The sequence below is a fragment of the Notolabrus celidotus genome, chromosome 16, assembly GCF_009762535.1.
Source record: "Notolabrus celidotus isolate fNotCel1 chromosome 16, fNotCel1.pri, whole genome shotgun sequence".
NCBI lineage: Eukaryota > Metazoa > Chordata > Actinopteri > Labriformes > Labridae > Notolabrus > Notolabrus celidotus.
In genome coordinates this window covers 8795369-8807860 of record NC_048287.1, presented here as the reverse complement: position 1 = coordinate 8807860, position 12492 = coordinate 8795369, and the positions used below count along the sequence as shown (strand labels likewise).

The following is a 12492-nucleotide window of genomic DNA, read 5'->3' as shown; positions in this document are numbered from 1 at the left end:
TGAAACTTTTTGAACAGCAGTGGCCACAAACCAGCTGCCCCTAGCTATGTTCTGCCTCAGCTTGGTAACTTTTGCTACGTCTCACAAGCTTTTAACAATGATAATCCACCACATTAACACAGCGGCCATGTTCCTCTGACATCACGCTCAGGGTGGGAAGCTCCAATGCTGTCATGATGTATTTGTTGTTTGCAAATGCTATGTACGTGATGAATCTAACACATCTCTGAAATATAATGCATTAGATTGATCAGCAATTGGAAAGAGGATGGATTGTGGAAACATCCAGAGGGACAGGTGATACTGTATTGGCCGATAGATAAGACGACCCTGATTATAAGATGACCCCCTTTTCAAGAACAAAAAATACTGTTTTGAGACCAAATCTTGTTTGTATAGAAAAATAGTTATTTGTATTTGAAATAATTGTAATACAAAAAAATTGATGAAACTTTTTACAGACAGTCTTTTTAGGCTCTCTGTCTTCAGATCTTACAATCTTTGACTCCATATTTCAGTTCAGTGACAGCTGTTTAATGTCTCTGTTGCATTGATAACCATTAACTTAAAGTTATCATCATAACTCCACCTCTGTTGTTGAATATTTCCACCAACTTTTAAGTATCTTTTCCCTGAACGATCACTGTCTCTCTGTCTTTCATCCTTCCTGCTGCTGTAGTTGTTAGTGACAGCTGGCTCTATCATGAGGGGTATACTGGCTTTATAGATAAGTGGCGCTGACATGGTCAGGAACAAATATGGCATTTGGACCCCCCATTGTAGCTAAAGGTCACTAGCTGCTTAATAACTGGTAAATCCACTTGGTAGCACTTTCTGTCCAGCTCCTCTCCTTGTCAGCGTGATTGTGGTATGTTTTACAAACAAGTTGTAAAAAAACATTTGTGTTGCAGTTGTCCTAAGAGTTTATGAATATGTGGTTTTGAAAAGTCATTAATAACCTGTCATTACCAACTTCCAACATCAGATTTAATTAGCTAACATTATCATAAGCTAGGTAGTCGCACCTGTCCTTCATAGCGTGTACCTATTTATCACAAATTTTATCCTGGACATGGTTAATCCTTACTTTTTTGTTGTCAAACACAAATGTTTCATAAACTAAAATATCACCCAATGTCCTTGGAAATTTTCCAATCCTTCATCCCTCAGTTGCTGATTGATCAAGAAACGTTATTCAATTGAAATAAGCTAGAGTAACGCCCCCTTCTGTTTATTTTTTAAAACAAGAATAGCTTCATAAATCTTCATTGTTCCATACTAAAAAACTAGACTAAAGCTACATGGCTCAGCTGAAAAGCAACTCTTTAGAGGACACTAGAAACAAAGGAGCACCAAGCAGTCTTCACATGGTAACGGAGCGATTATTAGCCACCATAACCATACGGTGACGCCAGACTAAATCAGACGGCAGCAGCAAAATCCAATAATCCAGACAGACTGCTACCATGTCTGGGAATTTAATTTTAGATTTTTTAGAGATATGTCAAAGGTTAAACTTTCTCACTTACAACAATCAGCAAAAAGCGCTTAATTTAAAAAAAAAAGTGCAACAGTAGTGTTTGCATTGTGCAGAAAGCAAAGTTACTCCTGACACTTTGAATTTAGTTTTGCATTTTTACATGAGGTATTTTTCTGGCTATATCGTTGCACTGGTGACTACATTTCCAGTACTTTACTACATGAATGCAGTAAATTGCATGTTAAGCTGAAAATATAAGTACTCTGGACATATCTGTCTTACAGCCCTAGCACAGGTTATCAAACATCTATAGTCAGTCAGTAGACCAAGCTTGTTAAGAATCTTCATGCTGTGTAAACTGACATGCATTAGCCCAGCGTTAAGGTTGGACCAAGTATCAGCAGACAATCAGGTTGAGGTTACGTTATCAGTGGAGACCAAGAAATTACTCAGGAAAGCATCACAGCAATTTTATAGTTTTTCAGCCAACATTCAGTGAAATACTGACTTCATTACAGTTTAAACAGTGGACTGGGTCGCCATGCAGACACAGGCGTTATGTGACTCTTGGAGCACTAACATGCCACAGTCAGAATGAGCTCTGGATCAAGATGGGAGTTAGCGTGTTTGTAGTCTTTAGCTGATAAAACAACGGACATCAGCAACATATGCTCTACTGACTGTTAATTTAGTAAACAGTGAGCTGCCTCAGTCTTGTCAACAGTTTAAGAAAGACAGATTTTGGTGTGCAGCACAACAAAAATAAATTGTAATTACGATGTAATTCAGTCAGTTTTGAAAAAGTTCTGGAGCTAACAGAATAATTTTTTAAACCCATGAATAACATCAAGTGTATCATCTGAACTGTAGACATTTGGTTTCATTGGACAAGATCCAGTTTTCCAGTTACTGATGAATATGTAATAATTAATCAAATGAGACAGCCCAGTTCTGCGTGCTGTGCTCATGCACCTTCAAGGCCTTAATCCAAAGCTGTTGCATTCTTAAGGCACGGTGTACTTGTTTACACTGACTTCACTGCTGGTTGTTGCTATGACTGTTGAAGGTATTAGTTGTCTGTGTAGTATATGCAACTTTGCTCTAAAATGCAGGCTGAGCTCTTTAACATGCAGCCTAAAGGTTTGTGACTCATCATTGAGTCGCTGCAGCATCTGCAACAGCAAAGCATCGGCTGTTCAGTAGTTTTTTAAAGGGATTATCCCAAATCATTTTGATCAGAAGCAAAAGAGAATGAACAGAGGCAACTTGGGGATCTTGGCATGCAAATTTGTTGCTGTTGAACAGGCAGTGCTGACCTTTGAGGGAACAAAGAGTCAAAAGTGAAGAACCTATTATATTAGCAGTCTCAAGACAGCCAATTTTCATTAACCTTCAGTATGAGCAGCTCCAATAAAAGACATGTTTGCAGAAAAAATCAATTCAAATGGTCAGCTGTGCCACCAAACATACTGACACTGGCCTTTTGATGTATTCATCCAAGTCAGCCAAGGCACAAATCCTTAAGATCAAAGCAGATGTGGCTAACACAGCTCAGGAAACCTACCTGTACTGACTGTTCTCTGTTCTCTAATGAAAAATTAAAAGTTAACACTAATATTTGTCTGAGTGTAGCCAGCTGAACAAGGAATAGCTGAGTATTACATATCCAAGTATGACCAAAACACAAGACATTAGAATGGAGTTAGAGTCAAAAGAGTCCAATGGATTTAGAAAGCATCTGCTGTATCTGTGAAGGATTTAAAAAAGGTAATTGTGAGAGCCAAGGGTTTCTGGGGATGCATTTTAGCTCTCCCTAATCACAGAATCGCATAAGAAGATCTGTAGGTGAGGGCCTGGATTTAGTAGAGAGAGTGTTTGGTTTCTAGTTGAAGTAGTTTGTAGTCTAAGTAGTTTTGGACCAATCAGATGTCTGCAGGCATCGATGTCTGCTGGAAAAAAACAGTCTGCAGAGAGCAAAAGCAGGAAGAAACACAATCAAGTGCAATGACGTCCCATCTTTGGTAATCTGAGGATGGTTTATTTCTCTCTGTGAACAGATATCTGCATGAAGAGCAGCTAACAATCTGTTTTAGATCAAACATTTATACTGAGACACAAATCTCTTGATGCTGTGTCACTAAAGACAATCAGTGTTTAGATTCCCCAACTTCTTGAAATGCATCAGAAACGATGGATCCCACCTCCATTCAACAAACAAATTTGAAAAGTTGTTTTCTTTTCCTCTTGAGGACAAACCTGACCAAGCTTGATGTTTGACTTTTGACTAATCTGCATCATGATGTTATTTCAGCAAACTTAAGCTCCCTTAATTATGAGAAAACCACAAGAACTTCAGTTTCTTTTTGACCACTGAAGTAAGCCAGAGTGAAGCCCCTGTGGAACTTACTGTTTACAGGGAAACTAAGACTCTTAACGAACAGATGAACAGTGCTCCTCTGGGGGATGTAATGAACCAAGACATGACAGGGTGTATTTTGGTATTTCCGGAGGGGTGGATTTATCTTCTCTTTTGTTCTGAACACGGTCACTTCTCAGGTTGCTGAATGGACTGAACAATCCAGCACATGGAGAATAAAATCTTAGTCTGCTAGCTTAACCGGAATGCCTAAAAAGTTCACTGTCAATCCTAGGGGTATGTATCATTGTCAGGTGACGGTCAATGGGTTTTGGGATTGTATTATGGCCAATGTGTCCGCCTCTTTTGCTCTCTACATGAATTGTTTTCATGCATATAGTCAAAGGAAACCTGAAGCTCCTGCTGTAGCTAACATCAAACTGGGCACAGGTCAGCTTTGAGTAGATGGAAGCAACAGTTAAGTAAATCCAGACACAGTTAACGGAGGAGAAGAAATTAACTAAGCTGTGTTCACATCCAGATAATGGTATCAACCAGAACCAATGAGTATATACCCAAAATTTAGCAAGAAGGAACTTTTGAACTTTTGAATACACACAAAAAAGTGGTGACATAACCATCAAAACAAAGCACTGTTAAGTTGTCAGTAATGTATTCTAGTATGTACATGTAGAGCACTTCACTCTGGTGAAGATTTGTGGTGGTCTTATTGTTAACGCTGGAAGCACAGTATGTAGGTGTACTCACTTTGGTCCATAAACATGCGCAGTGACATCTTATTCCACTGTGTCATCACTATCACCTCCCTTCTCCAGTAATCATCGTACTGCTCTGTGACTCTCACATCTTTTCGGCTGATATCATGGACACTTAGTGAATGCTGTACCCACAGTGTAGATGACGCTCAGAGCTTTCACACTAATGACAGGAAATACTGACCACTAATAGTCCCAAAGTATGACTGGGTGTTAATGAACTCTGGGAGAGTACAATGTTTACCCCTTGACATTTTGCTGGGACTGACATGTCTCTAATGTGTCTCTTTTACTTTTACTACACTGCTGTTGTTGTTGCTTTTCATATGTCGAGAAAAGACTGTGCATGATAAATCTCTGTGTGCTGCTGATGATTTAGTGTCATGGATTCTTGTATAAATCTGAATCTGTAAGCCTGAACTTTTCACTGTGATAGTACAGCAACACTTACGTTGTTTTTCATGTTGACTAATGAACTTCCTCTTATCCAGCCACTGGATTTCCTTCTTGCTATGATGCAACTTTTAGAGTATTTGAAGCTACAGTAAGGTGTGATATAGTTAATATAAAAATAATAAATGCATCAAATCTGATGTGTTCTTTTGAATGTGCATGTCCTTGTGAGTTTGAAAAATGATCTTAGAGGTTCAGTCTTGTCTTGCATGTCTTTGATGAAGGAAGTCCATGTGACATGCACACTTCTTTATTTCCTGGTTCAGATTGTACCACCCTTTGATACTGTTTCATCTAAAGTCTACTGTGAATGAGAAGTGGAAGTCGCCAAGGTGATGTCACCAAGATGATATCACCCATGGGTTGGTGGACTGCTGTTTTGGATCCTCACATGGAATCCAAAGCCTTTTGTTTCATCACAGAAAATATGCATCCAGCGGCAGCTTGGCATCTTCTTAGAGTTGACAGAAGGTTATTTCTGTCCTTTGATTTCTCACCATAATATAGAACAAAAAAACTACCTTTGGGTAGTGAGAGATTCAACAATTAAAGTTAGGGTTGGTAGTCTCGGAAAACCAGCATGAATTTGAATGTAGCTTTTCCTCATGACTCCGTCTAACCCCTCCCTCGGAGCTCCTCCAAAACGACGCCCCCCCGCTCACATGCACGAGCGCCGCTGATTCTCGACCATATGATCGTGACTGATTCAAAAACGGTCCTCACCAAAACATTATCATAGTGAAAGTTAAAATCACAAACAAATATGGCTGCTGTTAGTACTCACAACTATCATGCTAGCATTATCCAGTTGTACCGGTGACACGATATCAGGAGAAAAGTTATAACACATATAATACTGTAACAGCTCTACTGTTTGTTAAACATGTTCAGTGTAGATGCTCTTAATTCCTACAGTGTTGACAGTTAGTGAAGGCATCAGAAGAGGTGTAGAGTGTGCGAGTGGGAGAAAGGAGAGAAGTTTTTAATTCATTCAAACATGGATTGTTGCTTTGTTGGTTGGCATGATCACGGCCGACAGTGACCGGTTATTAAAGCTCAACGTGTTCACGAATCGGCTCGTCATCACTACAGCGTCCGGACGGACGGACGCTACAATAAATATATATTTTCTGTAGGACTTACTGAACGTCATTAATTATTCTGCTTGGTGAGAGCTTTTTGGACTCTGATCCGGATTACAGTCCTGAGCAAAGCACCTCATCAGGTCAGAGGGGACAGGCCCGAGGATGAGCGAGAGGGGCAGTCAATAGAGTCAGGGGGAAGTAGAGGCAGGAGACGGGGACTCGGAGGAGTGCACGCCGGGGAAATGTACGTGCAGGAGGAGGGCAGAACGGCTGGACGGGATTTGATTGGTTTAAAATTTGGGGAGCCAAAAAACAGCGATTGGTTAGTGTTTTCCCAGGTTTACTCCGGCTGTAGATAGCAGTTTTTTTTCACTCTTTTTTAGGAACACATCATGTATTGATTGCTATCAGGACATAAAGATCATTTTAACCAGTATAACAAAAAGTGTATCTAAATCTGATTACCAACCCCAGCTTTAATGAATGCAAAACCAAATGAGCTGATCAAATAATGAGTCAGAGTATTGGCAAAATCTTGAAAAAGTTTAGTTTTTCATTGTCTTGCTTCGTGACAGCCTTTGCTGAGCTTCAGTTTAGGAAAAAAGGTACCCTGACATTTCCCTCTAGAACTTGCTGGTGCAGTCCAGAGTTCATGGTTGCACACAATTTACAAGCCACTCTAGCCCTGAGGCAGAGTAGCAGCCCCAAACAGGCATACAACCACCATCACACTTCACATCAAGGATAAGGTTAAAATGCTGGAATGCAAACACACTCCTCATGGAAACCGTAAAAGGTCTGTACAGGACTCATTCATCCACTGAACATTCCTACAATGGACCCCAGGTTGATCCACTAAGCTTTAGGAAACATTTACACAGGGTGCTCAAACAGGAGAACAGTGGAGTAACAGCTTGTTATTTTTGGATGACAGAGTTCTGGTTCTGGGCCAGGAGATAAGCACTGATCCCTCATCATTATTTAATCAAAATACCTTGGTAAAAAAAAAAAAAAGAAGACACTTTGGAGTTCAAGCAGGTGAAATATGGTTTAAGCATTTTCCATGAAGAACAGCAATAAACTCAAGTTAGGTCCTGAATCCAACTGATTTTAAGCCCCTAAAAAACTCCAGTTTACTCAATGTGACGGCTCCTCTTTAGTGGAACTGTGCAATATGATATGATATGATATGATACAGCACAGTACAATACTATACTGTACGGTATGACAAAAAAACTATATTTTACGAAACATTACAACAACAAAAAATTAAAATCGATAAAACCTCCTACAGTAAAATACAATTCAACATGATATAATACAATTTGAACCAGACTCATGTTAGACAGCCATCTGCTGACACAGTGTTGGGGTTCGAGAGAGGGATAGAGGGAGATGCAGAGAGAGGGAGATAGACAGAGACAGATGTCAACAACAACAACATCAACAACAATAAAAAAAAATGATAATGGTGACTATTGGAGCATGACCCACCCATGACCTTCTGCAAAACTGCAGCTGGACGCTGTTGTTTTCAGGGATTCCCAGATCACTTTTTAAACAGGATTTTAAAACAGAGTATATGGGCTAACATAGGATTTGCTGATAGATATGTTTAATTTTCCACAACATTATCCTGCTGCTGTACAGTGTTCTTGATGAGCCTCTGTCAGATAGTTGACTTGTGATGACTGCCAAGAGAGGGCTGTGGATCCATAGAGGTTGCATGCCTTGCCTTTTGGAGGACTTTAACCACCACTCCTGGGCTTATGTTATGGTTCTCATCAACTAGGTCAGCATCTTTCCTTTACATATGTTGACTCTGACATGCATCACTGTGGTAGCCTTCTTTGACATGGATATGACTGGGATAAGGCTGAGGTTGGACAAGGATAGGTCACTATGTTGGTTTTGTGCTGACAGGCTGCTGTTGACCAGTCTGTGTTCGTATGGTTGCTGTGAAGATGTCATCAGTGTGTTTGAATTGAACTGTTACTGTTATCAAACACATGGAGGGACTGTTATTTCTACAGATTTATGACTGCAACTGAACGTGTGTATGTTTTAAATAAGCTTATTGGTGGAATAGTGCTTGGTGAGGCACTTTCATGAAACAGTATCTATGAAGCATTCAATTACCTTATGTAAATGTACAACGACTTTAGGTGTGACTGTCCCCTGGTTGCTGAAGTAAATACCATAACCCACACTCAGTCTTTGCCAGTATTAAGGCACAGCGCTGAAAGGATTTGTTCTTACACTTCAAGTCTCGTTCGACCCAATTTTTGCAGCAAGCCCTGAGGTTGTTTTTCTGAGCTGGAGTCGTCTCCTTGAGCTGTATGTAGATAGGAGAACCTGGGAAGACAGCCAATGTTTAAGCAGACTGTAGCTTTTAAATAAGTCTCCTAAATCTCTCAGTTTGTTGTGGAAGCAGTGCATACTTCGCTGGGTCAGCTGTGCCTGGTTTGTTAAGAGGGTTGCTAAAGTTTCCACCCCAAACTTGTGGACGTTGTAATGAGATAAAAACGTCTCAGACAAACATGAACTCAGATTTAGCATTAACTCAAAGAAACTTTCCCTCTTATGCAGATCATTTTAAAAACAGTCTTGTGTCCAAATATCCCAAAACAGAGAAGTTTGAACATCCAAGTATAACACCTCTCTGACTGCCAAGGAATGTTAAAGATTGTTGATAAGTTCAGGGATACTTTCAACAGACCTGGCTAGATCTATTGTTTTGATTACTTCATCACCAGTTATCATGCATGTCCTTATTTTGAGCTTGGAAAGTAGTGTTGCCTTCCAGATTCATGCACCCGTGTCACCTAAACTCAGAGGGAGTATGCAAACAGCATTCAGGGAAATACACACACATCTTACTTTTACTACTGCTGGTGAGGGAAACTTATCTTTACCATTGACAGTTGTTAAAAGCCATGAACCCCTTATTTTCTGATGGTCTGTTAATGAAAGAAAGTCATGAAAACAATAATGTAATATATGTCCACTTATGACAACAGTATGAGTTAATTTTGCAACAAATTATGCTACTTTAAAGACACATGCAACAGTCCAAACAAACACTACGGAAAAGCACCGCAAATGAAAAAAAACGTGTTGCATTAAGCAACTGCAACAACTGCACTTACAGCAAACAGGCTGCAAAATATGCAAAGTCAAAAACAACATCAGAAATAACTGCTAAAGGTAAATGTTCCAATCAAGTCCTCACAACTGAGGTGCTCCAGGCCTGTCAGGAAACACGTGATTGTGACTATATGATTACATGATTACATGATTATACTCTCAGAGCCTGACACCAGGCAGAGTCAGCTAACTGTAACGATAGCTGCGTGGCCAGCTGTAGCTGGAGGAAGCAGTGCAGAGGGATTCTTGCTGGGTTTGACTCCAGGCATCCCTGCCGCCACAGAACACCCACTCAGGTTTCCAACAAAGGGGGAGAAATGATGCCTGACACCCCTCTCACTCCACCTCCATTCCCCCATGGCCTCCATCATCCTCTGTGTCAGTGTTCAGAACAGACTCATTGTAAATCTCACAGTGATTTGAATGTTACCCCTTGTTGTCAAACCACGCTAGCAGTTAGCAGTTGTTACTTCAGCAAAGCTTTCTGTGCATCAGAAACTATTTTATATTCAAAGTTATGTGGGTATTACTAACATGTTTATGAAGTTGTGATTTGCACAATAGACACCAGGGCTTGGTCCTTAGAGACTCTTCACCTCAGTGGAGTTTGTGGTCCGATAATAGATAAATTCAGAGTCTGGTCTTACTCTCTTTCCCGTCAATAGGAAGCCGTTCCACTGAGACAAGCCTGGAGCACTTCTGTCCTGTAGTCCTCAATTTACAGCTTTTGTTTTCTCACAATTGTTTGTGGTTTAGTGTGTTCTTAACTTTGCATCGTTTGTGTATTTGCGGTGCGTTTGCAGTTGATGCAGTTGTTTTTGGCTTCTTGCGCTACGTTTCGTTGTTGCGTTAGTTTGAGAATTTTGCATGTGTTTCTGAAGTTGCATCATTTATGCATTTGCAGCGTTATGGAGATTGTTCGGGTCATTACTGATTGTCTTCCGCCGCCACTGTGGGTTTGTCCTACACAAAACATAACAAAATAAGTTTTGTTAGTTGCTCAATGTAATGAATGCAGCAGCAAATACCTCATCCAGCTGAGGCCTTCATATAAATGTACAAAGATGGTCAGCAGTTGAAAAACCATTATCTCTGTTTTGAATGTGTGAACTAAAGTTAGTAACTCCACGTTAAGTATTTTCCAGTGCAGAAGTCTTATCACATGTTTTTGTCCAGGAGGATAAATCACAGTAGTTACTTCAGAGGTTACTGTTGATGCATTTACAGGCTCATCCTCAACACCAGGACCACAAACCAGCCTTGACTTAAAATGTGGACTGTGTTTCATTAAGGGGTGCCTCTCTAAAGAATATAACTGGTGTTATAGATCAACAAGAACCCCAGTCCATTTGTACTTTGTCTTCTGTACACGTATACCTGCAATTCTGATTTTTCTCTGCGACATGAAGACATTACAACACTGTCAGCTGCAACAAACAAACTCCCAAGATTACCACAAACTACAACAGCCAACAGTGATGTAAGCAAAAAAAGGAGTGTAATAAAACTGTGGGGCACCACGACATCGAGCAGAGTGAGGCTGCTTCGACTCTCTCTGCTTCAGTCAGCTTTGTCTGACTGTGGAAATCTGATGTTTTCCCATTACAGAGAGGCGTTCAAATGTGAGTCTCAAGGGGCTTTAGACCAAAGAGAAGTCAGTGGAGAGACTCAAATTTGCAGCAGCCAAATGCTGTAGTTTTCTAACACTCTGAGATTGTTTTAAAAACTGTAGATCTGACCTCCTGGTAGCCTCAAGTAGTGGGAAGTAGCAGTAAAATTACTGCAGGTACAGGTCCTGGATGCTATGAATCAAGACACCATGTTTAATGACGGGCCAATAGTTAAATCCATGAATTCATATTTACTTCACTTTTGGTCTAAACACATCTTTACAGGTAACAGGTGAGTCCTGTTCAGGCTGACGTCATGCTGAACTACAAGAAAGGAACACATTCATGTTTGTCATCTAACAGATAAATCCTATTAGACTGACTAAACTCTGATTCAGATCCCTAGTGTTTACTGTGGTGGCTGGCTGGTGTGACAGGTTGATGAGAGTTAGTGTATGAGTGATGTTTGTGTTGAGAAAGCTCTCAGAGAGTGTGTTGCTGACTGTTTGTCTGATCCCTGCAGTCTCCCGTGCTAAAGACCCAGACAATCACCATCTCTGACGTCACCAACTCCCTGAGAGAGAGTGTCATCTACCAGGACGTCCCCTTAGTGCACACTGAGACCAAGACCATCACATATGAGTCAGCACAGGTGAGGGGATTCTCGGAATTGCATGTGACAAAACTAACATTAGTCGATTTAACTACAGGCCTTGATGAAATCTATCTAAATACTCACACCTTGCATGGACTTGTTTTTTTGTGGACTTAATATTTGATGCAAATTGCAGAGGACTGTCTCTGCTGTCTCTGCTGTCCTCTGTGTGTATGCTGAAATCAGACTCCAGTTCAGGCCAGTCTGTACCCCCCAACGGCTCTTTGTGTTACTCACATGGAGACACTCGTTACCCTTGGGGTACTTTGGAGAACTGCAGAGAGAACTGGACTCTTTTCAACTTTCATTTCAGGACAGCTCGTTCATTATTACTCAACCCAAAATGAACTATGATATGTTCAATGGAAAATGCAACTTCAAGTTTTAGAAACAACATTTAAGTTTTCATACTCCAGTTTTCAATGCTATCATGTAATAACATACAGGTCATAGATATCAGCCAATGTCACCATGTGCAAGATATCGTTTTCCAGCACTAACAACATCTGGATACCGAATAATAAGAAAAAAAATCAAGATACATGGTTTGAAGGATTTAACGAGGAAGATGAAAAGGAAGAGGAATAGGAAGAGGTAGCAGAAAAGTACTCTGAACAGATCCATTATTAGGGCTGTCAGGATATCAGAATGTTACCTCTGTAGCATCCACACATACCGTCCTTTGTTACCAAATCCCAAAAACTCCCAAGGTGTTGAGGAGGCTAAATGAGGGTTGAGTAGAGTACATTGCTTTCATCTGTTGTCTCTTCCGACATGTTTGTGCTGCAGTAGAAGCCACACACTGCGGTAAAGGCTAGCTAGCTTGCTGACAACAGAGTCTTCTTCTTCTTTTACTACTGCTGCTTCTTCTTTGTATGTCCTCATTTTTACAGCGGGTGACAACCATCTTCAAGAACCACTACCGCCCTC

General features: G+C 40.5%; 1 protein-coding gene across 3 annotated transcripts in view; it reads left to right on the top strand.

Moving 5' to 3' along the window:
* Positions 1-12492, top strand: part of epb41a (erythrocyte membrane protein band 4.1a) — a 62859-nt gene that overhangs the window by 38434 nt on the left and 11933 nt on the right. For all 3 annotated transcript variants that reach the window (XM_034705536.1, XM_034705535.1, XM_034705534.1), the window contains one exon: positions 11431-11559. In XM_034705536.1, coding sequence (XP_034561427.1) covers positions 11431-11559 — 129 coding nt within the window. The remainder of the gene's footprint in view (positions 1-11430; positions 11560-12492) is intronic.